At 42.5% G+C, this 26843-nt stretch overlaps 1 protein-coding gene across 2 annotated transcripts in view; it reads left to right on the plus strand.

The window, feature by feature from the left end:
* C10H7orf50 (chromosome 10 C7orf50 homolog) overlaps positions 1–26388 on the plus strand; it is a 209526-nt gene extending 183138 nt beyond the window's left edge. For both annotated transcript variants that reach the window (XM_065412387.1, XM_065412388.1), the window contains 2 exons: positions 20840–20921; positions 26004–26388. In XM_065412387.1, the coding sequence (XP_065268459.1) occupies positions 20840–20921; positions 26004–26186 (265 nt within the window). In that variant the 3' untranslated portion in view covers positions 26187–26388. The remainder of the gene's footprint in view (positions 1–20839; positions 20922–26003) is intronic.
* The last annotated feature ends 455 nt before the right edge of the window (positions 26389–26843 follow it).

The following is a 26843-nucleotide window of genomic DNA, read 5'->3' on the forward strand; positions in this document are numbered from 1 at the left end:
ACTAGCGACATATCTCCCGGGGGGTCCAAAACGGACTAGCGGACCACCTCAGCCGGTCCTATCTCATGCACGAGTGGACGTTGAAGCAGGACGTCCTGCGTTCAATCTTCCGGAGGTGGGGGTTTCCCCAGGTGGATCTCTTCGCCACCGAGGACAACAGCCAATGCCCCCAATTTTGTTCATTCCAGACCCGCAGTCCGGGCTCATTGGCAGATGCCTTCGCAATCCCGTGGGGCGGGAGCCTGGGGTATGCCTTCCCCCCATTCCCGCTCATCCACAGGGTCCTCCTCAAAACCCGCAGGGACAAGACGACAGTCATCCTTATTGCCCCGGCGTGGCCACGTCAGCACTGGTTCACGTCCCTGTTGGAACTGTCCGTGTCCACTCCGATAACCCTCCCCCTCCATCACGACCTCAACACACAAGACCGAGGTCGCCTGCTCCACCCGAACCTACCGTTGCTACATCTCACGGCGTGGTTTCTCTCTGGCTAAACGATATGGAGCACGGGTGCTCTCATGAGGTCCAGCAAGTCCTCCTTGGTAGTAGAAAGCCCTCCACAAGAGCGACCTACCTTGCCAAATGGAAACGGTTCTCCCACTGGTGTGAGCCTCACCACATCCAGCCTCTGCAGGCCTCAATCCCATCAATTCTAGACTACTTGCTACACCTCAAGCATCAAGGGCTCGCCCCCGCCTCAATTAAGGTGCATCTGGCTGCCATATCGGCGTTCCACCCTGGGGAGTTGGGGGTTTTGGTGTTCTCCAACCCCACAGTAGTCCGATTCCTCAAGGGGTTGGAGAGGGTGTTTCCCTACTCGCGCCCATCGGTCCCCGCGTGGAACCTCAACCTGGTCCTCACTAAGCTCATGGGGCCGCCCTTTGAACCCCTAGCCTCTTGCTCCCTCCTGCACCTCTCATGGAAGGTAGCGTTTCTCGTGGCCATCACATCGGCTAGGAGGGTATCGGAATTGGGAGCCCTCACTTCGGAACCTCCTTATACAGTTTTTTATAAGGATAAGGTGCAACTGAGGCCGCACCCCAAATTCCTTCCAAAAGAGGTCACGCACTTTCATATAGGGCAGGACATTTGTTTACCGGTGTTCTTCCCCAAGCCCCATACGGACCCCGGCCACCGCAGCTTGCATACCCTGGATGTCCGTCGGGCCTTGGCGTTTTATCTAGACCGCACCAGGCCATTCCGCAAATCGACTCAGCTGTTTATTGCCGTTGCGGAGCGAATGAGAGGCCAACCTATTTCGACGCAACGCTTGTCGGCATGGATTGTGCTTTGCATACGCACGTGCTACGAGCTCGCCAACGTACCAGCCCCGGAGATCAGGGCTCACTCAACTAGGGCCCAAGCGTCCTCGGCGGCCTTCTTGGCACAGGTTCCGCTCCAGGAAATCTGCAAAGCAGCCACCTGGTCGTCGGTGCATACGTTCACAGCCCACTACGCGATCCATCATCAGACCAGAGAGGATGCGGTTGTCGGCAGGGCTGTGCTTCAATCAGTTATTCCTTGACTCCTACCCTCCTCCAATGGTAAGCTTGTGAGTCACCTAATGTGTAATGGACGTGAACAATCACTCGAAGAAGAAAAAACGGTTACTTACCTTCTGTAACTGTTGTTCTTCGAGATGTGTTGTTCACGTCCATTACACTTCCCACCCTCCTTCCCCTCTGTCAGAGTCACCGGCAAGAAGGAACCGAGGGAGGGTCGGGCCGGCAGGGATATATATACGCTAGAGCGGGGCGCCGCTCTGGCGGGAGGGGAGACCCTGCAGGCCCGACGGGAGCCGCTGAGGGAAAAGTTTCCGACGTTCGTGCACGCGGCGCGCGCACACCTAATGTGTAATGGACGTGAACAACACATCTCGAAGAACAACAGTTACAGAAGGTAAGTAACCGTTTTATCTTGCAATTGTTCTGTGATGTTTCCAACCCAGTCAGAAGAAAGAAGCATCAGAACCTCACCTGTTGTGAGATTTTCCAGTCAAATTTTGTGGGCTTCAGGGGTTCATCTCATTCATATGAGGTTCAGAGAAGCAGTCAGACTTGTGGATGTTTATCTGAAACAAACCTTTTAAGATACAGTCATTAATATTCTTTTAGATAAAACCAATCTACCTTTTGTCTGGAGCAGGTTTGGATTAGCTCACTGAACCATTTGCTTAACCCTAATGTATGTCTTAAGAAAGAAAGGGAAAAGCTGCAGAGGCTGTTGCACTTGCCCCTGTTAAGTTGCTGTCAGAATCAGTAGCTGTTTGCATCTTGTTAAATCTGCCCATCATCCTATTTAGTTTATGGCTCAAGCAAGAGACTTCTTCCTATAATCTCCATAATCATAAATGGTCATTCAATTTACAAAAAGGGAGAAATAGAATAAGAAACTTTAATCCTGCTTTACAGTTTGTAATCAATTCCTGCTCCTCTCTGGAACTTTGATTTATTTTATGGAGGGTCACAACTACAAATCTCAAAGCATATTTCAGTAAAAGCTGCAGAGCGATTTACTTTGAAACCCACCCCCCGCCTCCCTGCACTCCTACCCTTATGTCTGTGTGAAGCAAAGCTGTCAAAATATTTACACAATCTTTTGGTTCAAATATTCTCTTTGGGGAAAATACTATATTTAATAGTATCATTAACACAAAATCTTAAGTCCCTTGGATATGACATCTATTGAGTCCAGAATCAACTGTGAAAATTATAATACAGCCAACTACCCACCATTAAGTGGATTTCTGTTACTATTTTTAATAATAATGTCCTCCTTCTTCATCAAGACATAGTAATGGTGCTTTTCCATAAAACCTTCCATAGCTTTTTACAGCAACAACCTTGTAAAATTAACCTGACTTGAAAAGTTTCAATGTTGCCTACAGGGTTCTAAGTAGTATAGTGAAACTGACCAGAATCTTGTTAATTTCACTTTTTTGCTGCTTGGCAAATCTATGAGCAGGAGCAGAAGCACTGGAGTGGTCTGTCTGCAGATTAGGTAAAACTGTACTACATCAGTTCATGTTTGCAGGATTATCTTCATAATTATAAAGGAGTTTACTTTAAAGCCTCCATGCTTGCCAAGGAAGGCTTCCCATTCACTGCTGGTGAATGGAATTTTTCAAGCCCTAGTTTACTTGTATTTTTTTTCACTTCAGTAAGATCTTTAAAGCTCATCATAAGTCTTCTCAGATAAAATATAATGGTTGTAAAAATGTATTAACAGTGAGGTTGACCATCTGCAGTAAGTGCTTCCTCAGATGGGGGGAAATACATTACAGGTGTTAAACCCAGAAATACTTTGACCAAAATAGTTCGTTTCTCTGCCTAATTCTCTTTCCTGTCAAGAAACTGCTTAATTTTCAAACTTAATTCCAAAAATTGAATGCATCCTTTCTTAATGACTCTCATTTCCAGCAAAATATAATTTGGCATAAATGAATTTTCTTGGCAATTTATTACAGTACATTGAATGTAGTCATTAGATACGTTTGCTAGTTGACTTCCATATTCCATCTGTTTTATATACTGTCCAATAAGGGTAAAGTCACAAAAGACGTAGGTGCCTAACTGCCACTTTAGAAGCCTAAATCCCAGAATTAGGCACCTCTGGGATTCACAAAAATCCTGCTCAGCTGCTACATAACCCTAAAATCGCTCATTGCCTGAATTTTTTCAAAGTTCCCTCTGCACATTCGTGCTGCAGCCCCATGCCTAAGCCCCAGAGCGGTGTATGAACTGGAGGAAGATAGGCATTCCTCCAGCTAGCTTCCTTCAATGCCCAATTTGGTATGCATTCTCAGACCTCGCATACCAGATCGGGCCCCTGTAGCTCAGAGTACACAAAATGGGGAGGGGTCAGAGGGAGAGGAGGCCCTCCCTCATAATTTTTAGCTAAGTGGTTAGGGTACTTTCCTGGGATGTGGGAGACCCCTGGTTCAAGTCTCCCCTGCACCTGCAATGGAGAAGGGATTTGGACAGGGATCTGCCACCTCTCAAATGAGTGCCCTAGCCACTGGACTTTGAGATATTCTGATGTGGGGCGCTCTCAGTCTTTTCTGTTGAAACCATTCCACTGTGGGTATTTAATGAAAGACTCATTGGACCAGAGAGAGAAAGCAAGCGTGAAGATGACTCTGGAGGGTGGTAGTTAGAGCACTCAGATGGGAGGTGGGAGACCCAGGATCCAGCTCTGCTGTGCCAAATGATTTTTTTTTAATTGAAAAAGTGAAAAGACCGTTATTAAACTTGCAAGATCTCATAGAGAGGTGCAGAAACAGAAGAAATATGCAGCATGAGGCCAGCCTAGATTAGGAGTGATCCTGCAAGTTACTGGGCACCTCAAGTCCCATTGAAGTTGTGGGTGCTGAGCACCTCATAGGATCACCTGTGTCTAGTCATACAACATGAAGAAAACATAAGATACTTTCCTTTTTTCAAGTCACTATAAAAACAGAGTAATAAAACTGACTGGAATACCCTTCTCCAAGATAACAAGCATTATTATCAGTGCATTATTATCATCACTATAACTCAGGAAAATGCTTAAAGTCAGTTAACATTACAGATTGGTGTCATATGCAAAACCTACCAAAATATCCTAGCTATTGGTTATTATTCCTTGATGCTAGATTTTATAGATCAGTCCAATTTTATTCACATGAGATCTCATTCGGGTTTTTATTTATGATGCCTATTCAAGATCCACGGAGCACAACTGTTACATCTTAGTCTCCAGAGTTGATACACTACAGGCCCTCCACGCCTTTGGTCGTGAAGGTTTTTCGCAGGTCAGGTATTGTAGACCAGATTGTTTTCTATTTATTCTAGCACACACCTTTTATCCCCTACCCACCTTTCTCCACTCAAATTAGTTTTGCTCTTGACATGAGAGAAACACAATGGGATTTGTGCATGATTTCATATCTTTTTGTCACAAAATATGAGACAAACTTTTAAAGAATGAACAATTCTCTCTGGCTCCTGGGAAGTGTGAAGACTTCTCAGCCAAAACCCAAACATTGAAAATATAGTGGAGAGCAGCTTCCTAGCTGCAGGGAAGAGTCGAGGCTAGTCGAACAAAGCCAAAATTAAAATGTAAAATGCAGTTGACAATGATTATTAATTGGTTAGCTCCAGGGAGCCATCATGACCCCCCGGCCAAAGTTAAAATAACAAGACATGTTTTTTAAAAATAAAACAAGATGCTTAATAAAATTAGACTCCCGCTTCACACATTCATTATTAATATGATGATGCCAAAAAGTAAAAGTTGTTTCTTTTAGATGAATAAAATGAAATTGGAATGGGAGCCATCGCAGGAAGCAGTAATTGGTTAATCGGTTTCCCCAAGCATAAATTGTTGGGGCAGAAATCTAATCTCAGCTGCACCGTGCCTATCACAGCATATTAGGGAGAAAAATTGATGCTGTCCTGAACACTCATGCCCCAGTACAGTAGAAGATTTTGCCAGGTATGTGGCATTGCATGAAATGGTAAGATCTGAGAGAGGGCTCTCAGATATCAGGTACATTTAGATTATTCTTTATTGGCAATTGTGTTTGTCAGCTTTAAGAAATCTGTCTTTACAAACAGTAGGGTGAGTTACTGATCTCCAAGTGGAGTCTAAGTTATTAGTTATGAACGATAAAAGCCTAAATGGCTTAGAACTGGTCTACCTGAGGAGTCACCTCTCTCCTCATTCCATACTGCCACAGCTGCAGTCAGTAGGGAGGACCTGAATCCCCCCTCATTATGTAAGAGATGGGATGGATGGCAGGTCGCTCTCTGTGAAGGCCCTGAGACTCTGGAGCTTGCTTCCACCCTTAGTCCAAAATAGCCCAAATTTGGTAATCTTTTAGGCATGGTGTAAAAGCCATCTGTTCGACTGGGTTTTTGGAGAGGGCTGAGAGCATGCTTCCCATAATGATGAAGGGGGTAGAAAGGAGTTTCTGTAAGTGTGAAAGGGAGTCACTTCTGTAAAGTGATTCTATAATGCTGCTGGGATTTATTGTGATGTTAGGGTGTCTAGAGCCTTGGATAGACTTTTTAAATTGTTTCTATGCACTTTGTTTATTTAGATTTTAAAATATCTCCAGTTATCTATCAACAATTAGAATAGTAACCGTGGACCTATTCAAAAAACAAAAATCCCAGAAACTTCAGAGCTGCCCAAGTGTCTAAGGATTATATCAGTGTTGATAAATATCAGTTCTCCTACCTATTCCCAGAAGAAATCACTCATATCAAGGGTTAAAGGCTGGAACTGGAGATGAGGAGCACTTTGTAGCTTGTTGGCAATAAAAGTCGGATAGCTCGTTACTAAGGTGAGAATAGTGCCGCAATACACAAACCAAAGCTATATTAAAAACATCTGGTCAAGATGAAACACTAAATTTTCAACAGTGTTGTTGATTAAGGGCTCAGCTGGGTGACACACCTCTTTATGGTGCCAGCTGCACCCTACCTATTGCTGTCAAATAGCTCATAGGGAGCTGATGATAAACTTCCAGTGAAATCTATCAAGCCATAAATTGATACTTTGGCATCCTAGCTACATCAAAGCAAAATCACTCATCCAGAGCTTCAGAGTCCAAATTCTTCTCCAAGTTGTTCATTCCTGTTTCCCTTCTCAGGAAGTTTCATTGATGAATTTTCATCCTCGAGTTTAATGTTTTTTCTTCTGACAACACTTTCAGGTTCACTAGGCACAAAAACATGACCTCAGTATTTCCTAAGCAAAAGTTATAATTGGTTGATATTCTTAAGCACTGCACGTTTTTCTGCTCAAAGTAGCAAGGCTATATATATGACTATATATTTTATCTTTTAATGAATATTTGACTTATTCATAACAGCTTCTAGTAGATGCTCTCATTCCCCCCTAGACTATTCCCACCCTACACACTCTCTAACTATAATCACTTCAAGTCCGATCCTGCACCACTGAAATCATGGGAGATGTAAAACTGATATAATTTGAGTAAGATCAGGACCTTCGGATATACCTCTACCTTTATCCACTCTGGTACATGTCCTTTTACAGGTTTGCAGAAATACCCAGTGAAATTGGTCATATTCCAGACTGATGGGAATCTCTTGACCTTCTGATTGGAAAATCACTAGTTGTCAAACTATTGTTCTCACAGCTGGCAATTGTAATCTTATCAGATTATAAGGGCTGCTCAGATCCCTCCATTTGACTGTCAAATTTTGTAGACATCTTAAATCTGTCTTCCAGAGAGTACTAGGTAACCTATTATCCAATGTAATACTTAGGGCTAAATCCACAAAGGGACTTTAGGCACAATCTTGTAATGCCCAACATTTAGGCACCCGGCCACCCAGTGGAATTCACAGCCCTGAGTTAGGTGCCCAGGCTCCCTATATAATGCATAGGATGAGATAGGCACCTAAAAATAGGATTCACAGAAGCCAGCAAGCTGAATGGGGAACTGCTTAAACTAACCAATACGAAATGCCGAGAAGAGGCAGGGATCTAAGCTCCACCCCTCAAAGGGACTTTGGTGCCTTACTCTGGGCCAGACTCTGTTCAGGATTGACAGCCATGAACCCTCCTGGAGTTAGGTACCTAAACCAGGTCAGCCCTTCCTCATGAAAAAATGCAGGAAAAGGTGCTGGGTGCCCCCCTGGCCCCTTATACACAATAGCCCAGTTGTTAGGGCAGGTTAAGGGAGATCCAGATTCAAATCCCCACTTGATTTGGAGCAGGGACTTGAACCCACTAGTGGTGCGGGGGAGGAGACGACACCTAGTTTGAGAAACCTACCAGAGCTTAGGTGCCAAGCAGCTCAGCGGAATCAGGACTTAGGCACTTTTGTGTGTGCCCATTGACAGAAGTTTTTGCGCCATGGTAACTTTACCAGTGGAAACTTAAATTCGCACAGAATTAGCAGCAGAGACTTTACCAGTGGAAAATTAAGTTCCCACAGCAGCTGGGCAGAGGTTTTGAGGGTCTAAATTTTGGACTTTGCCACTAAAGTGGCAGTTAAGCGCCTAAGTCCTTTTGTGGATATAGCCCTAAAGCCTAAAAGAGACCACACCATCTTGATTTTAAAATTATTGAAGTGGAGAAATGAAGGAAGAAAACAGTTATATTTGAGTACCTGGAGTCAGTCCAGACCAGTACAGTATGTGGTTTAAAACAAATTATTTTCAGTTTTGCTCTTATGTGCAAAGCTGCTACATCATTCCTCCTCTGGATCCCAAACTAACTAGGGGGGGAAAAAGGCTAACAAAAAGTTTTAGAACATAAAGTGAAACCAACCCCCCCAAAAAACCCTGATCAGTTAGAAACTGCCAAAAGAAGCAATCAGTCCCAGACAAGCTAGGTATCAGACCCCACCAGGAGTATTTTAATACAGGAATCAGACAGTTTGTGACATTGTGGTAATATGTGGGGGAAGGAGAGAGGGTGGAAAAAGAAAACGAGACCTTATTATGCTTTTCCTGAGGCTGGTAATGTATCCTTCATCTGATCATTATAAAGTATTTGTATAAATGAGACATTACTGGCAGCATTTGTAAATGATCTTGCCTGCAGTTGGCTTTTTGAGTTATATTCATGCCAACAAAGGGGCCCCCTTCCTTCCTCACTCACACACATCCCCCAAGATGTTCTTCATGGGTGGGAAAGAATGTTAGTTATTTTCTTCTCTTCTCTCCCATTACTGTACACGCTGTCACTGCTGTTCTTGGCCATCAGGGTGATCAGAATTATGTGTCGAAAAAGATTGACATTTGGACAGAAAGACTTCAGCACATCACCCAGGTAGTACATTGCAGCATATTCATCCCAGGATGCAGATAAGACAGGCAAAATTCTGAAGGGCTTTTGTGGAATAAAAGAAAATACATTGGGAAGGAAGAAAATGGATTATACTTTTTTCTTGTGAGGCTATTCTACTCCCATCTTTTCTCCTGTTCATATATGTAGGCAAAGTACATTGACAGTGTGTTAGAAATCATACAAATCGCCTTTGGTCTTGGATGCCTACCAGCTAGCTGACTCTTCTTTGTTGCTACAGGAAGGAACACATTAAGTTCTCAACATCACTACTACTACTAGCTACATTTTTAGAGTCAAAACATAACATTTTGCAGTCTCACTAATACCAGTAACTTAATAGCTGCACTATAAAGGGATCTATTCAAAATCAACTACAAATCTTCCCAGTATAATGCTGCTTGCAGCATCTTGAATGAAAAGTAACAAAAAATACTAGAAGAGACAGCGTGGTCGAATGGGCAGGGTATTAACTCAGACTCAGGAGACATGGGTTCTATTATTGGTTCTGTCACTGACCTGCTGTGATTTTTGAGTCCTCATGTCAAGTTTCTGGGCCAGTTTCCTTTCCCGCCCTTGATCGGTCTTATCTATTTAGACTATAAGTTCTTCAAGGTAAAGATTGTCTCTCACTGTTTATTTGTACAGTGCCTAGAACAATGGGCCCCAGTCTTGGCTGGAGTTCCTAGATGCAACTGTAATACAAAGAATTAATAATACTAACAATAAAACTACACAGTAGAACCCCATTTATCCGACCCTTCATTATCTGGCTCTCCATATTAACCAAACAACCAGCGCACACAGGTCCAAAAGTAGGCGATCGCTCCTGTGGCTGCTAGATGGCTCTTCAGCCTCGCACTTTCCCGCTCTCCAGATTATCCAAATTTTTGATGATCCGGGTTTGGTTGATGCACACTTTATCTTTATACAGACATCATGATGTCCTTTGCTTCAAGGTATTTCAGGATCTTTTTTTTTACTTTATAATGTTTTCTGTAACATTCTGGGTCCTAGTTCAGTCTGCTGTGCAGGTACCGCCTGCCCTTTTACTAGACACCAGGGCAGAAATGAGATATTAAAAGAAGCACTTTTGACAGTGGTGTTGTTTCCTTTTTTCACTGTGCTGTTTACCTTGCTGCCAAAAAAAAAAAAAGTGTCCATAACCCTTTTTTCCCCCTGCACAGATCTCCAGCCAGTATTCTGTGTCTGAACCAGATGGAAGAACATATTAAAAGTTGCTTTTAAAACCACAGATAGAGCAGTGTTGCCAGTATAGCTGTTCTGCCAAAAACAGGGTATTGATTCTAGGATCTGTTGACAATTTCAAAAAATTCTCTTCTGGCAAGAGAGCCCAACAGTGACATTTTTTCTTTCAGTCATCCAAACAATATGGAGAAACCTTATCTGGGACATAATTTAGTATATCCATCTATTTTTGCAAACATTGGATTTGAGAATAGCAATGTAAGCACATTCACTTTCCCAAAAATGGCCAAAAAAAAAAAAAAAAAGAATCATTCCGAATGTAAGAAAAATTACTAGTACAATAAATAAATTTGACGCATTTGTGTCTGTTCTTCTACCTCACCTATGTGATTCCTACATTTTCAAAGTGTTGTCTAGGATTTTACAACATGGCCCTTGTGACATTTTGGGGTCCACCCAGCAGGCCAGTATGAGGTTTGGTCACCATCAGCCTTGTAACCCTGGGTGTCTTGTGGCTGTGCAGCTTTGGACCAGAGCTCTGACCCAAACAGCCTGCCAGCAACCCACAAGCCTCACCGTGACTTTGCCCAACCTGGTTACTCCTTGCAAACTGACCTTAATACCCTTCCAGCTCCAAGTTCACCCCCAAATCATCCTACTTCAGGGACTAGTCCCTCTGACTGGACCCTCACACAGAAAGCAAGAAGGTAAAACATTCCAACCTGTTACCTTTCTCAAAGTACGCGCTTCACTGAACTTACACAGCATTGATTATTTATAATGAAGGCAAAACAAGTGTATTAACAAAAGAGCATGGATTAAGTGATACCAAGTAAAACAGATAAAGGTAGAAATGGTTACAAGGAAATAAAAGTGAAAACACACCTCTAAAAGTCTAAAACTTAATCTAGCAAAATACAGTCTGTTCAAGATGGTTTCTCTCACCCTCAGTCTCCTTTCCAGCTTTTACTGGCCAGGACCCATCACAGACATCAGATTGCTTGGTTTCGTTGTCTCCTAAGGTGAAGGATAAAGATGGAGTCTCCCTCTGTTCTTTATATCCCCAAAAGGATTGCCTTTGTCTTACAAGTCAGAGAGACCTCCTGGGGATTCAGTCTCCCGTGTCTCTCTGTGATACAGGAGCTGTGTTAGTTCTCTGTCTCTTGGGTTCAGGATCAGGATAACCACGGCTGGTTTAGGTCAATAGCTTTGATTTCGGCTAATATGTAAATTGAGGTAAACCCACATTGGTCTAGGACAGACCTGTTTATTACATTTACCTAGGCTAGGCTGTCTTGTCTTAAACATGTTCTAGTAACATCACACAGAGGAAATTCATAATTTCACATATAATATTAACACATGCATTTTACAATGACATTAATAGCCAGTATGGTATTGGCTTTTATATGATACCTTACACAATACCTTTTGGATAAATACCATGACAACACAGTGTTGTATGTAGTGAGTTGGTTTGGTCTGATGAGAGACAGTGACCCCTATGCCAGTGGGCACTAGTGGCTCTTAGGGCGCAGTCCTCCACTCAGTTCTTTGAAAATGTATCCATACTTTACATTTTGAATTTATTTTTCAAACATGGCAAACTTGCCTAACGTCAACTCAAAGCTGAACATTCAGTGAGATTTCTTCTTATCCCACAGACAATTCCAGCTCTCTCACCCACTTTGCAGAATCTACACTTCCACAAGCATCTCCTGCCCCTCTCACCCTTCCCCAAGAAGGAGCTGCTCCAGAAGGTGCTGCTCTTTGTGATCTGGATACAGGTGGCTTGGTGCTAGCAGTATAAATCATTAAGAAACCAACTATTGAGAATCAAGAGACTTTTCACAGTCATGGGGAAGACTCTGAAAGTAGTTGAACACAAAATAAATGACCAAACTATAAATAAATAGGACACAAGTATTTTTCCCTTAAATGCTTTCAACATGATGTGGCCTGAGAAAAGGTTAGCAATGCTAAATGCGCTATATACAGTACAGGGACAGGGACAGGGACTGCTCATTCAATTAGTCCAAGTACTGTATTGTAAAAGTTAAACCACATCGAAATGCCTCTTCTTCCACAAAAAATAAACTTGCCCCAAACTCCTCATACTTCCATGCCACCCAGGGCCGGCTCTAGGATTTTTGCCGCCCAAAGCAAAAACAATTTTGGCCGCCCCCTCCCCCCCGGTTTTTTAATTACCCCACCCCCGGCCCCGCCTCAACTCCGCCCCTTCCCCAAATCCCCAGCCCTGCCTCCTCCCCCCAGGCTCTCAAGGCTCGACAAGCACAGCCAAGCTCTCCAGCTTCCTGGGACGTTCCTGCCACATACGGCTGACCCATTGGCCTGATGTGTGGTGCAGTAACTCTTTCTATAATTTACCTGCTGAATTGGTCTTGACATGCACACATGCTACCCGCCTCCCAAGCGAATGCAATAAGAGAGGAGATCAAGGACACACAAATGTGTGGGTATCATTTATATCCTGTATACTGTATTGTAAACTATTGGTTTGTACAAGTCGCTTTGAAGTGCCAAATGTCTGAGTAAGGATTTAGGTATTTTTAATTAAGTTCTTTATAGAAAATATATTTGTGCTTAACTAGGTTAACTCCTTTGCCTTCTAAACAAACAGACTGTGTTCTCCCTACCAGCTGGAAAAGCTCAGATTTGGCAAAACAAAATAGGCAAAATGTCAAGGTAAATCCCAAAAGAAAAGCAGACAATATTTGTTTAAAATGATAAAAAGATTTACATATGGGGTCTGAAAAATCTTGGTCATCAGAATTTCAATTGGCTTGTTTAAAAGACCAAAACAGCAAATCAATTCAGTTTCTGTCTTGAAAGTCAACAAAATATTACGTTGAACTTCTATTTAACGCTAACAAGTTTTGGGGTTTGTTTCTGTTTTTTCTTCTGTATGTCTAAGTTATGGCCTCCATCACCGTAGTGTCTGAGAGCCTCACAATCTTTGAGAATAAATCCATTAGAAGATTGCTTAAAGCCACTTCAGCCCGTTCCTGTATTCCTGGGTGTACCAGATCTTACCCTGTGTCTTTATGGTCATGAGGGGGTAGCTCTCATTTTTTCTGTTTCCTTGAGCTTTGTCTTTTTAGCCCTGTCCATACTACAGCCTTGTCACATAGTTTGTGACATGGTTGGCTCTGAACATAGTTTGTGTTCACACCCAGTATTCTATATACTCGGTTAATAACCATGGCAGCTAATAGTATTCTGCCCTGGCCTGCCGTCTAAACAGACATGTGATTGTCTTCCTGTATCCAGTTTGCATCACTTGTTTTGCTGTGTGGCTTGGACTCTCTGACTATGCCTGTGGAACTGGTTTTCCTTAGTCTCAGGCCTCTGCGTACTAGGACATCCCAGAGCGTGTTGTCCACACATACTGTTAGTGGCCCACTGTATTCATACCCTCTGGGTGCAATTAGAGAGCTGCCTAGATTTTCCCAGCATTTTTTAATAAACACATGGGTAAGCAGTTTAAGTGTGGATGACACATGGTTGTGTTATAAAAATTGCTGCTGTGAGTACACAACTCAATCGTGTTTTATATAATAGTCATAGGAGACCTGATGAACTGACTTTAAAATCATGGTTGTACTTATAATGTGGATGGGTCCATTTCCTATGTGTCTTCTACTTTTCTCTTTTAAAGCTACGTTGAATCGTCAGTTTAAGATCCATTAAACTTCAGTCAGCTACATGTTTTTTCAGTCAGCTTGTGCTTATAAAAAGATATAAACAGTAACTATATCCAGAACAATAATTAGCAGCTGTATGATATATTAGAAAATTTGCCCTAAGCATAATGGGGAAAATATTTACATGTACATATTTCCATCTAGTGCCATAACTTCTTATATTGGATATGGACATTGTGCTGGATATAGCTACTTCTAAAGACCACCAAAAAAGGGAGTGATTGTCTGTAAAGAGGGTTTATTATTAAGTGTAGTGTAGTTAATCTTATTTATGCTAGATTTTAAATCACTCAAGATAAAAAGGCTGCATTAGTGCGGTAATATGTCAAGAAAGCCTGAAGTCCTTTAACAAAATCTCTGCATGTGACTAGGATAATCTGCATGTGGCTTGTGGTATTACATTGTACGGAAAGAGTTTAACCTTTATTTGTACTTTAAAGGTAGGTCAACCCAAAAAATAGTGAATGTATAAATATCTAATTCTAACAGAATTCTCCCACACTCTGCACTTCACGAAGTGATACTTTTTTAGATTTTAATGATCTCAAAGTGATATTCTAGTCATTTATCAGTTTTTCCCCCTCATTCAGCCATCTGTATTAATGAAATGTTTATGCTGAGTATACTAAAAGCTTATAGGTGGAGGGGTGGGGTTCGTTATGTGGAACAACCACACAAATTCTGTTATGAAAATTATATTAACTCTGTATCCATGATTATGGGTTCTTGGGCTCAGAGTGGAACCAGAGTTTGGCATGCAACGAAGTTGGGAGAATGAGTGCAACCAGTACAATCAAGCCAAGAGCACTAGTTAAAAAATGTAGAATTGTTTTCTGAAAATGTGAATGCACCAATAACCCATATGTGGGAAAACATGACTGACATATCATGCAATTTCTTTAAATGACAGCTGACTTTGATCATGACCATAATAGTGCAGAGGGTGGACTAGGTTAGAATGAACTGTTCGTGAAGAGTTTGTCCAGTGTAATAGGCACAGATATGGTTTCCATCAACATCATGAATATACCACATACTATTTTTTTTTTTTAAAGAACAAACACACTTTGGTTAGTCAATTGATGTAAAACTATCTATTTTTCCATGAGTGCCAGTTTCCCCTTTTGCAGCCATTGCATCTGTTTGGATGCATAGAGAAGTTGCCTACAAATGAATGCAAAGTACCAGTGAAGAATGTTGAATTTTATTCCCTTCTCCTTAAGTGTTAATTTTTTATTCTCCACAAATCTGATACTGGTGCTAGCCATTCTTTTTACAGCAAGCATCCTTGCTGGGTGATTAAACAACACAAACAGTTGAATCATGATTAACTGAAGCTTTTTGATTTCTTTGTTTTTCATTTTTGTATTTGATTCCATAACTTTTGGATCTTAGCTTATGTCAGTGTTCGTGCTTTTTCAGTTTCAGTCTAATATCTGTTCTCTAATAATTTGATTCTTTAACTGCAATATCCCGTAGTAGACTTCTGGATTGACTTTCTTAATTTGCAGATTTACCTTTAATTGATGGTATAAAATATAATGCATTGGGTTGTTAACCATTTGTCTTATTTTTCAATTTATTATCATTTGTTTGCTTTTTACCTTGCCTTTTTTATGGCAGATTTCCATTTAATTTACCAATGAAAACTCTGAAAGGCACTACAGGCTTCTCCCCCTCCCCCCTTCCCCTTCTGAGTTTGGAAACTTCTGAAGTTAAAAAGGAGCTTATTTTGTACACTTGTATGTTTCTACAGAAGCTCTCATGAAACCCTCCTGGACAAATTTGTGATCACTTGGTCTTTGTTTCACAGAGTTCATTGAACAATTGATTTGCCAGTGCAGAAGAAATTTAATGTGAGGGCGGTTTTGCTCTATTAGACTTGACAGTGTTTGAACAAAGTTAATACTCTTGCCCAACTGGCTTTTCAATTGATTTCTATACTCAATATTACTATGTAAAACAAAGTGGAACATTAAAGGTGGACTTGCATCATACCTGTAGAGATGAGTTTTTCTTCTTCGAGTGCTTGCTCATGTCCATTCCATATTTGCTGTGTGTGCTCGCCACATGCACCGGTGCCGGAAATTTTTACCTCAGCAGTATCTGTAGGGGAATGGCTCTGGGTGCCCTCTGGAGTGGCGCTTGCATGGCACAGTATAAGGGGCACCGCCAGCTCCCTCCACCCTCAGTTCCTTCTTGCCGCCAGTGACGGTGCTGGAATGTCTGCTGCTTCGGCTTGTGTTGTTTCGTTCTCTGTTCTTGTGAACTTTGAAATCCTGTAAAATAGTTATACATAGTTAGTAGTTTCTTAGATGCCCTTAGTAGTAGTTCTCAAACTCTTTGTTAGTCCCGAACGGGACTCAGCCGGGGGACGGGGCATGCCCAGGTCCCAGGCTTTAAACCCTGCGATCCACATACCAGCTGCCTAAGGTGCTTAGGCACAGGGCACATAAGTGACAAGTGCCGTATCTGCAAGTCCTTCAAACCTAGGATGAAGAAGGAGCACGATATCCGTCTAAGAGCGCTCCTAATGGAGTCGGCACCCACTCCGGCCCTGGAGCAGCACAGTGTGCAGTGCTCCCCTGGCGCCATCCATGAGCTAGCACCGGTCTCCCTCCCTAGCACCGGGGGCACTGATCGATGGACTCGAGGTGTACTTCGCCAGTAGATTGGCACAGATCCTGATGGACATGTCACCCTGCAAGAACTGTGGAGCAAACAGACAGCAAATTGCATGGCCTCAAGGACTCTCGCACGACCCTGAAGACCCTGGGTCTCTACATCCCAGCCCCAGCGCGTAAGCTGTTCAAACCGCAGCAAGCTGCCAGGCCAGCGGAGCCAGCCTCTTAAATGATCCAAGAGCTACAAGCGCCGCCCAAGCCACCCGCCTCCACCCTCTGCCCAATTGGGCTTGACCCAGAATAAGTAGGGGGCCAAATGGTCGTTTTGAGTGTGTGCCCGAGGAGGACCTACCAGACCATTCCCTGGATCCATCTTTCCCAGTGTTCTCCAACCGCCTTTCCCTCTTCCTCCCTGCCTAGTTGGCTATAACCTTGGACCGATGGGTCCTCAGCACAGTGGAACAGGGTTATACCCTCCAGTTCCTTTCTACCCCCCCTTCCCACCCGCCTTCCCCATCCCTCTTCAGAGACCCCCTCACGAGAGTCTCCTCGCGCAGAGGTAAAGGGGTTGCTACATCTGGGTGCAGTCAAAGAAATTCCTCTTGAGTATAGGAACAAGGGGTTCTATTCCCGGTACTTTTTAATCCCAAGGACAGTCTATGGCCCATCCTGAATCTGCAAGACTTCAACAAGGACCTAAAGAAGCTAAAGTTCCTCATGGTTTCCTTGGCTTCTATTCTCCCCTCCCTGGATCGGGGAGACTGGTATGCCGCCCTTGACTTGAAGGACACATACTTCCACATAGCGATCTTTCAAGGACACAGACACTTCCTCCGATTTACGGTGGGGCCCCAACACTACCAGTTTGCAGTCCTCCCATTCGGCCTGGTGACAGCACTGAGAGTGTTTACCAAGTGCATGCCGATGGTATTGGCTTACCTCAGGCGTCAGAATATCCAGATCTACCCATACCTCAATGACTGGCTCGTCAAGGGCAGCTCCAGGTCTCAAGTCCAAAGGGATGTCACGGTGCTTCAAGCTACATGCCACACTCGGGACCTGCTGGTAAATGACAAAAAGTTGACGTTAGTGCCAGTGCAGAGGATAGAGTTCATCGGAGAGGTCCTCAACTCGACCTGCGCCAAGGCGTTCCTGCTGCTGGAAAGGTTCCACACATTTATGAATCTCATCGCGTAAGTCTCCGCATTCCCTCTGACTACAGCCAGGGTCTGTCTGCGCTTCCTGGGTCACATGGCAGCGTTCACTTACGTGGTCCACCATGCCAGACTCCGGATGCAGCCCCTGCAACAATAGTCTATTCCCAGTCCCGTGACACCCTGGAAAAGATTGTTACCATTCCCCAGGCGATACTTACCTCTCTGCAGTGGTGGACTGACTGCAAGACGGTCCTGGAAGGGGTTCCCTTCGACAACCCTCCCCACTCCATCGAGTTGGTGTCGGACGCCTCGGACCTCGGCTGAGGGGCGCTTATCGGCATCGTCCAGACTCAAGGGACGTGGTCCCTGGACGAAGCGCGGTTGCACATAAGCATCAAAGAATTCCGAGCAGTCCGGCTGGTGTGCGGAGTCTTCTTGCCCCACCTGTCAGGCAAGCTGGTACAAGTCCTGCCGGACAACACAGCCTCGATGTTCTACATCAACAGGCAAGGCAGAGCGTGCTCGTCAGCTCTCTGTCAGGAGGTGCTCCGCCTATGGGACTTCTGCATCAGCCACAAGATCCACCTGGAAGCTTGTCACCTTCCTGGCATCAGGAATACACTGGCGGACCAGCTCAGCAGGGACTTCTCCTCTCACCACGAGCGATCACTCCATCCAGAGGTAGCCTGCATGATCTTCCAAAGGTGGGGAACTCCCCAAGTGGATCTGTTCACTACCAGACAGAACAGGAAATGCCACCAGTTTTGTTTTCGGCAAATTGGGGATTGGTCCTGCTTTGAGCAGGAGGTTGGACTAGATGACCTCCTGAGGTCCCTTCCAACCCTGATATTCTAAGATCTAAGCAAAGGCTCCTTCTCCAATGCCTTCCTCCTGTTGTGGTCAGGGAGCCTGATGTACGCGTTCCTTCTGATTCCGCTCATCAGCAGGGCCCTAGCAAAGATCAAGAGGCACAAGGCGCAGGTCATCATGATCGCCCCGACATGGCCTCGCCGACACTGGTTCAGCACGCTCATGAGCCTGTCAGCAGCCCCTCCTGGGCCCCTGCCCAACCGACCAGACCTGCTGTCACAGGACCACAGTCGACTCCTACACCCCAACCTCAGGTCCCTCCACCTCTCAGCGTGGATGCTGCATGGCTGAACCCAGAGGAGTGGACCTGTTCGGAAGGAGTCCAACAGGTCCTCCTGGAAGATAGGAAGCCCTCAACTAGACTGACTTACCTGGCCAAGTGGACGTGGTTTTCCCGCTGGGCATCCGAACGAGGTATCTCTCCCTCGCATTCCTCCATACAGGCTGTCCTGGACTACCTGCTCCATTTGAGGAACCAGGGCCTGACGCACTCTTCCATTAGAGTGCGTCTCGTGGCCATCTCCTCTTTTCACCCACCGATCCAAGGACAGACGGTGTTTTCCCATGACATGATGGTCAGATTCGTGAGAGGGCTCGAGAGACTCTTCCTGCAGGTACGGTCTCCTGTCCCACAGTGGGATCTTAACTCTCTAGGCTCACTGGCCCGCCCTTTGAGCCACTGGGTTCCTGCTCCTTTTCCCACCTATTGTGGAAGGTCGCATTCCTGGTGGCGGTGACATCGGCGAGACGGGTCTCTGAAATTAAAGCCTTGACCTCAGAACCTCCATACAAAGATAAGGTTCAGTTGCGGCATCACCCGGTCTTCTTGCCAAAGGTGGTCTCCACCTTCCATATGAACCAGGACATCTTCCTCCTGGTGTTCTGTCCCAAACCGCACAAGACCAGTGAACAGAGGCGTCTTCACTTCACGTCCTGGACATCCGGAGGGCCTTGGCTTTCTACTTAGAACATACCAAGCCTTTCCATAAATCAACTCAACTCTTCATTGCTACAGCGGATAAGATGAAGGGTCACCCAGTGTCCTTGCAGAGGATTTCCAATTGGATTACTTCGTGCATAAGGACCTGTTACGACCTGGCGGGGGTTCTGCTGTCACCAATTGTCAGAGCCCACTCGACGAGAGCGCAGGTGTCTTTATCGGCCTTCCTGGTGCACATTCCTATCCAGGACATCTGTAGAGCCGCAACATGGTCCTCAGTCCACACGTTCATGTCTCATTATGCCATCACTCAGCAGGCCAGGGACGATGCTGGGTTCGGCAGAGCTGTGCTGCAATCTACATGTCCGTGAACTCCTACCCACCTCCAGGGGTACTACTTGGGAGTCACCTAATATGGAATGGGCATGAGTAAGCACTCGAAGAAGAAAAGACAGTTACCTTTTCCGTAACTGGTGTTCTTCGAGATGTGTTGCTCATGTCCATTCCACAACCCGCCCTCTTTCCCCACTGTTGGAGTTTTCTGGCAAGAAGGAACTGAGGGTAGGGGGAGCCAGCGGCACTCCTTATGCTGCACCATGCAGGCACCATTCCAGAGGGTGCCAGAGCCGGTCCCCTACGGATACTGCTGAGGGAAAAACTTCCGGCACCGGTGCATATGGCAAGCACACACACCTCATATGTAATGGACATGAGCAGCACATCTCGAAGAACACCAGTTACATAAATGATAACTGTCTTTTTTTCAGATTAAAATCTAATAATTTTAATTTACTAGGGTTAATGTTCCCTTGTATTGGGCTACATCTGTAATAATGCTTCAGTATATTGACTAGTACTGTTTCATATTAAGACACTAGATTTTTGTGTATTACGTTGTAGAGGCAAAAAAGCAGTATGCATTTCATAGTGAGATTTGTTACTCGCTCATTATTCTACTGTTGTTTTTAGGAGAAATACCCATTTTCTCAAACCAGTTTTCTTCCCTCTTTATATTTATAGCAAAATATACCAGCTTTCAAAACACAGTCCTACTATATGCAAATTGCACACATCAGTCTGACATTTTAGCCCAGCTCAGTTTTTACATATTTAAAATGTTTGCATGTGAGGCATTCAGAGAGTATTTGCAGACGTGCATTTGTTTTGCATGCTTTTAAAATGTACTGTATTTTTCAAATATGATGCAAAGTTATCCTATGTCTTGAGCAAGGGATTGGTAGTCAGGATTCCTAGGTTCTTCTGCTTGCTCTCCCAGTGATTTGTGTGACACCTAGGGCAAGCCACTTAATCCTTCTGTACTTCACTTTTGCCGCCTGTACAATATATACTCTAACACCTAGGTCACAAGGACGTTGTGAGGCTTAGTTAATGTAATGCTGGAAAAGCACTTTGAATCATTATATAAAAGTGCTACGTGAGTGCGGAGTATTTTTATTATCCAGTACTTTATTTGAGCAATTATTTTTCTCATTTATTTTGTTACAGCTGGTCCAAAAAACCAAAAGAATGGAAGTTTCAGAAGACCAGGCAGACTTGGCTTCTTTTGCACATGTATGAGAAAGAGAAGGTTTGTATTAACATCACTTTTTATTTAGCAAAATAATATCTTAAAGCAAGTAGTTATAAATTAATTATGCCTATTTTTTGTTAACCAAATGTTACTATGGTATCCCAACACGTTTGTAATTTTTGATTTAATCTGGACAAGGAGTCAATGTATACATTTGATTCTAAAATCAGCAGAGTTTAAAAATCATTTGTTACTGTAGCCTTTCAGAACAACTGGCAAGACATGTTTGCCAATCTCTGCTTTAAATCGTTTGTAGTTAATGCAGCAAGACTTAGAAGAAAGGTCATAATAGACCAGAGATGGTTTGGAATGACCTTTCTCCTGTGTATACTAGATTGTTATAATTAATGTACAAAAAGTATTATTGCATTTTGAATTCAAATGAATGATAAATTTAGACCATATTTCAGCTGTACTGGTTAATCTGAACTTCTGAATGTGGAACCCAGTACTAAAATCATAGATACTCACATTTTAGGCAGCTGAAGCTGTTGCAGATCCTTTCAGGCTCTGACTCAGGGTACGTCTACACTTACCGGAGGGTCCGGCGGCAGGCAATCGATGTTCTGGGATCGATCCCCGGAAGTGCTCGCCGTCGACGCCGGTACTCCAGCTCGGCGAGAGGAGTACGCGGCATCGACGGGGGACCCTGCCTGCCGCGTCTGGACCCGTGGTAAGTTCGGACTAAGGTACTTCGAATTCAGCTACGTTATTAACGTAGCTGAATTTGCGTACCTTAGTCCGAAGTGGGGGCTTAGTGGGGACCAGGCCTCAGATGTGAAACCATGCTAGCGGGCTGCTAATATGGTTTCTCACTCACTACAATGTACGTGGGACCTTAGACTGATTGTAAAAGGCTTGGCAGTGCATCTATGTTAAAAATCAAAGGCTAGGCTTGCACCAGTGGTAAAATCCAGCAATTTAATAACTTTTGAAAACAAGAGATTTAATTTCCAGTTAGCCTCTGGTTATGGTGGCATTGAGGGAATGTTTCAGATCATTCCACTTTGTTGCATAATAGAGCAAACCACCTTGCCAATCCATAGTGGGTTGTTCATTTGTTCTTTTAGTTGTCTGGATGTGTCCATACAGTTAAAGATTTTTTGATAAGTTTACTTTATACATAACACAATTAAAATAGTTGTTGGCCTATTTCATGCAGATTTCAAGCCAGCTACCAACTTAAAGTGTGACCTTGATGAGAAGAAAGATCTAAAAAAAAAATAGTAAAATCAGTGTTTTGTTTAGGCAAAAATGTTCACAAAGCATTAGTACAATTTTACTGGCATAGCTGTATTTAGGAAGTGACAAAATAAAAGTTTAATTTCAGGTATGGGGAATAATTTGCTTAGTACTTTAGATTTGTTTCTCCTTTAGAACCGTCCTTAACATCCTACCAAACACAACATATATTCTCTACGGCTGTCTAGGAGCTATTTCAGAGCCAAAATGACGTCCTTGCTTTTACACCTGTTCGTCTTTGGGTTTCTTTCTTTTCACATTGACATAAATTGGTTAATAGTATCTTCAAATAGCATGTTTTCAATAGATTTGAGTATCAATACATAGCTTAATTCTGTATTTCTCAACACTGAAATAGAAATGTTTCCTATTTTGGTATCCTCTTTAATCCATTGAGATTATTATGAGTTATTTATACTAACATATTTTGAACTGTCTATTACTGGTGAGGTCAGATTGCAAATGGTCTTTAAATAGGCTGCTTCCACTGATTTCTATGAGTTTGAATGAGGAACTACTCAAGTACATAAAGTTAAGCACATACGTAAGTATTTCACTGCATCAGGCCCTTAGTGAGGGTGACCACTTTGGTGAATATATTTTTATGCCTAAATTCTGCTCCCTCTTCTTTAGCCAATACAGTCTACCGAGTTCCAGTCATGAATAAAATAGAAAAGAAAGCACTTTTTCTGTTCCTTCCCAAGTTCCATCTTCAGCTTCTGGTGGTGCCCAGTTAATAACTGAAGGTCCTGCAATAGGACAAAGTGGGATTCAGAGAGGAAGATGTACTTGCTTCTGTCTATAAAATCAGTTAGGACTGACTCTGTAAAATCCAGATGGTGGGTGACTGGTGTCATAGGTCTGGCCTCTTAGCAGCTCCCTGGACTCTTGTGAGGGGATCCAGCCTGCTGGATCCTGTGTAATTTAAGACTCTGGAGTCTCAACAGATACCAGGCGTAATCCCAGTCTTGGAGCTGCTGAGCACATTCTTGGAGTTCAGACCCTCTGTCCAGCACTCCAGCCTGAGAGCTCATATCTCTCCAGTCAAATTGCCTCTCCCCTGTTACCAGTTCTGACTCCTCGTGTAGTTTAAACTTGGTCTTTTCCAGAACTCCACTCAAAGGTGTGAGCCTTCTGGTTTACATCTTTGCGGGGGCCCGTGGCATGTGTAAGTCCTAAACACCTTCACAGTTATATAGTACTGTTGAACACTCAAGAGTTGATAATATTTGGTTCGCTTCTAGATAGATATTTCCATTTAATATGTTTGGCTCCTACATACCTACATTGCACTGTTGGACTGTACATGTTCAATTGATTTATTTCCTGTGGCATCAACAGCCCGCTGGAATATTGCCTCAAGGCTAATTCAGATTACATCAGGGAGATCGTCATTAAAAGAAATGCTTCTGCAAAAATTATTCTCACTTATTAATAGTGATTATTTGAATTGTGTACAACAAACTCCCTGTCCTTTGGAGCCATGGCATCATTTTGTTGAAGAAAAATAATTTTTCAACAAGACGTTCTTAAATATTGTTTTGGTGACAATCTAAACTCGGAGGAAGATGTGATATTTGCCTTTATTTATTTATTTATTTATTTATTTATTTTCCCTGCCAAGCCCAGTTGGCGTGCTTATGCAGCCCTGTGGAACTAACTGTAGACAAAGCAAGTCTACAAGCAGCAACCGTTCTCCAGTTAAGGCTAGAGGCAAGGAAACGGTTTGGAAGAGAGGAAATGAAACAAAAGCCAAGATAAATGGCAGTGGACATGATAGACAAAACCATAAACCCATTAAGTTTGTCTACCACTATTGCATATTCAGTGGAGGGAAAAATACATAGAATACTCTCTGGTTAACATGGTTCTTACTTGGAATAAATTATATAGCTAGATTAAAGAAATGTTTCAAAGGTTTTTGTTTGCCTTTCTTTGAGGCTGAAAACTAAATGCTTTATAGTCTTAAGAACAAAGCAGCCACATGATTCTCTCCACACATACAATTTCTAAGTTTAGCATAGACTACTAATTGCCCCTTTAAGCACTTTGCTTAAATTATATAATGATAGATATAATTATACATGATGAGGTCTGACTACACAAATAAAGTCTGGTAAAAAGAAGGGTAAATTATATATGGATGTTTTGGCTAAAGTACAGAGTACACAGAGGCTGTTGAGTTCAAACATTCACTATAGAGAGAATTATTTTCATTAAAGGAATATTATCAACCTAAACCTCATATTTGTGTCTTATCTTTTTTTGTCTGCTATTGTTACAAATGTACTGTAACTGAACCAGATTAGAAAACAAGAAGATTGTTTTATTTTTTCAGTATATTTACTTTATGCATTTGACAGCACTTTGTGTATAGTTAGTTTCATCACTATGCCTCTGGTTAATTTCCTTTTTCATGTAGGTTTTTAACAAGAGTGTTGTAGCTGAAGAGTGATAGTTGGTTTCCCTACTGGATAAATTATAAGTCTGAATATAGACTTTGCTTTTGGTTTAGTGCTTTGTATTATCCTTCATTTGCTATGACATTGTTGGAGGCTCATTTCACTGCAAATGATAGAACTTTCAGTCAGTGAAGTTACCGGGCTCAGTGATAGGGCAGAAATAACTTGTAAAGTTCATTATCTGTTAAAATTCTTTCTTCTGTAAAATGGTATTTCTCAAGTAGAGTAAAAGCATACAGTCCTCTGTTAAGTAAGGCCCTGATCCTTCAAACGCCTGTGCATATGCTTCACTTTACACATATTGAGTAGTCCTGTTGAAGTCCTGTGTAAAATTAAACATGTGCATAAATGTTTGCAGAACGGGTCATTTTAGCTTCTTCTGAATCACAGGGAAAATATTTTATTAATCACAGAGATTGCTGTCATAGAAATTGTACATACATTTAAGAAATGCTTCGTAGAAAATCAGGTTATGTGATCTTCTTGAAAATACATTACTTTATGGTTAAAAATGTGGAATAAACCAATGTCTAAAATGTCTTTATTGGATTATCAGTAATGTAAATAGAACTTATAGCATTATATCCTAACTGATGAAGCTAAAATGTAACCTATTACTAACTAACTAATGAGAAGGGAAGAGAGAAGAGAAAAAACAGATGGGGTGCTTGGAGACAGTGACGCTGTTTCACATTAGGCATGTTTTAGTTAAATGATTCTATCAGAGTCTGATTCACTGTGATCTAAAAATGGTTTCCATATGTCTGAATTTATCTGTTGTTGTTCAAACTAAATGTTAGCCCCTCCTATGATGGTTCTGTCAACGTCACAATCTATTGTTTGACAGTGGGTGGTATCTCTTCCCAGCAGCTCAGATAATTTTGGGCATTGAGGGTGGAAAGTTGCTATTATTATACGTATTCTGAGCTGTTTGGCCAAGTCTTTTCCTCAGATATGTACATACAACTCTCATTGAATTCGGTAGAACTTGCACACACATATCCAAGGGTAGTATTTGGGCCACCGTTTTCTCCTTCAACAGCTCGTATAGGGTTGAGATGTTGGTCAGTTAGTGGAGGGATGTACTAACAGGTATTTCAGCATTTGTTGTGATTGCATTTTGCTTAGAGTGTTATCCTAAAAGCTGAGCACAGAGCAAATATGTAATGATTGTCTCCCACAATGATTAGCACACTGCCAGTAAATATCCCCATTTGAGTTGAGAATTGCTTGCATCTAATAACCATGTATTCCTGATAGTTGTTTGACTCAGCCTGGTATATATTCAGCCTGGTGCCATCACATGACTTTAATTGTCAGCTGAGATTTTCTCCCATCACGTAACTTACATTGTCAATTATCTCTCTTCTTAAAGGTTCCAGATGAATATTTCTCTATTTTATTGGACTATCTGGAGGGGCTTAAAGGCAGCGCGCGAGATGTAACCATGCAGAAAGCTGAAGCTCTTATGAAAGAATATGACAATTCGGATACAGAAGATCCAGACCTATTGGAGAAGTGTGAGCGCATACGAAAAGTTTTACAGCTATTATCATGAAAGTGTGTAAACCTTGTCATTAGATTTCTAGATTCGCCTGTCTCTATCATTGTATGGAGAACAGGTGAAATGCAACAAATAACTTCCAAAAAAAGATGTGAATACATGTTTTTTCATTAAGAATTGTAATTATGATAAGATTTCATGTTTCCATTGCTCATTGTACAGTGTTTTAAAATCAATCATTAAACAGTTTATAAGGAGACTGTAATCAAAACAAACCATAGTGTTTGCCCATTATTAAACATTCTATTTTGGCTCCATCAAGTAATTTTTGCATGTCTTGGAAATGAGTGGAAACATCCGTCTCACTTTAGTTCTTCACGTATCAACATGTAATTACTATTAACTGAGGAGAGGAGCTTTGTGTCTCTTAATAAAAGCAAAACAACAAACAAAAAGCCTGGAGGTTCTTTCACAAAGGGTAGTTTTAAAAGCGAATGTAAAGCACAGTGCTTTATCAGCCAGCTGTAATCTATCACTTTCAGCTTTAGCAGCATGTCATTTGGATTTGGGAAAGATCATTTTCAGTCTGTCGAACATGGGTTTATAACACATTTACTTATTAGCAATTTAAGCAAAGATCTGGAGATTGTCAGCTTTGTTCATTTTCCTCTTGATATTTAAAGTTTTTTGGGTGCTTTATGGCAATAGCTA

Source organism: Emys orbicularis, chromosome 10 (assembly GCF_028017835.1).
Source record: "Emys orbicularis isolate rEmyOrb1 chromosome 10, rEmyOrb1.hap1, whole genome shotgun sequence".
In the NCBI taxonomy this organism is placed as follows: Eukaryota; Metazoa; Chordata; order Testudines; family Emydidae; genus Emys; species Emys orbicularis.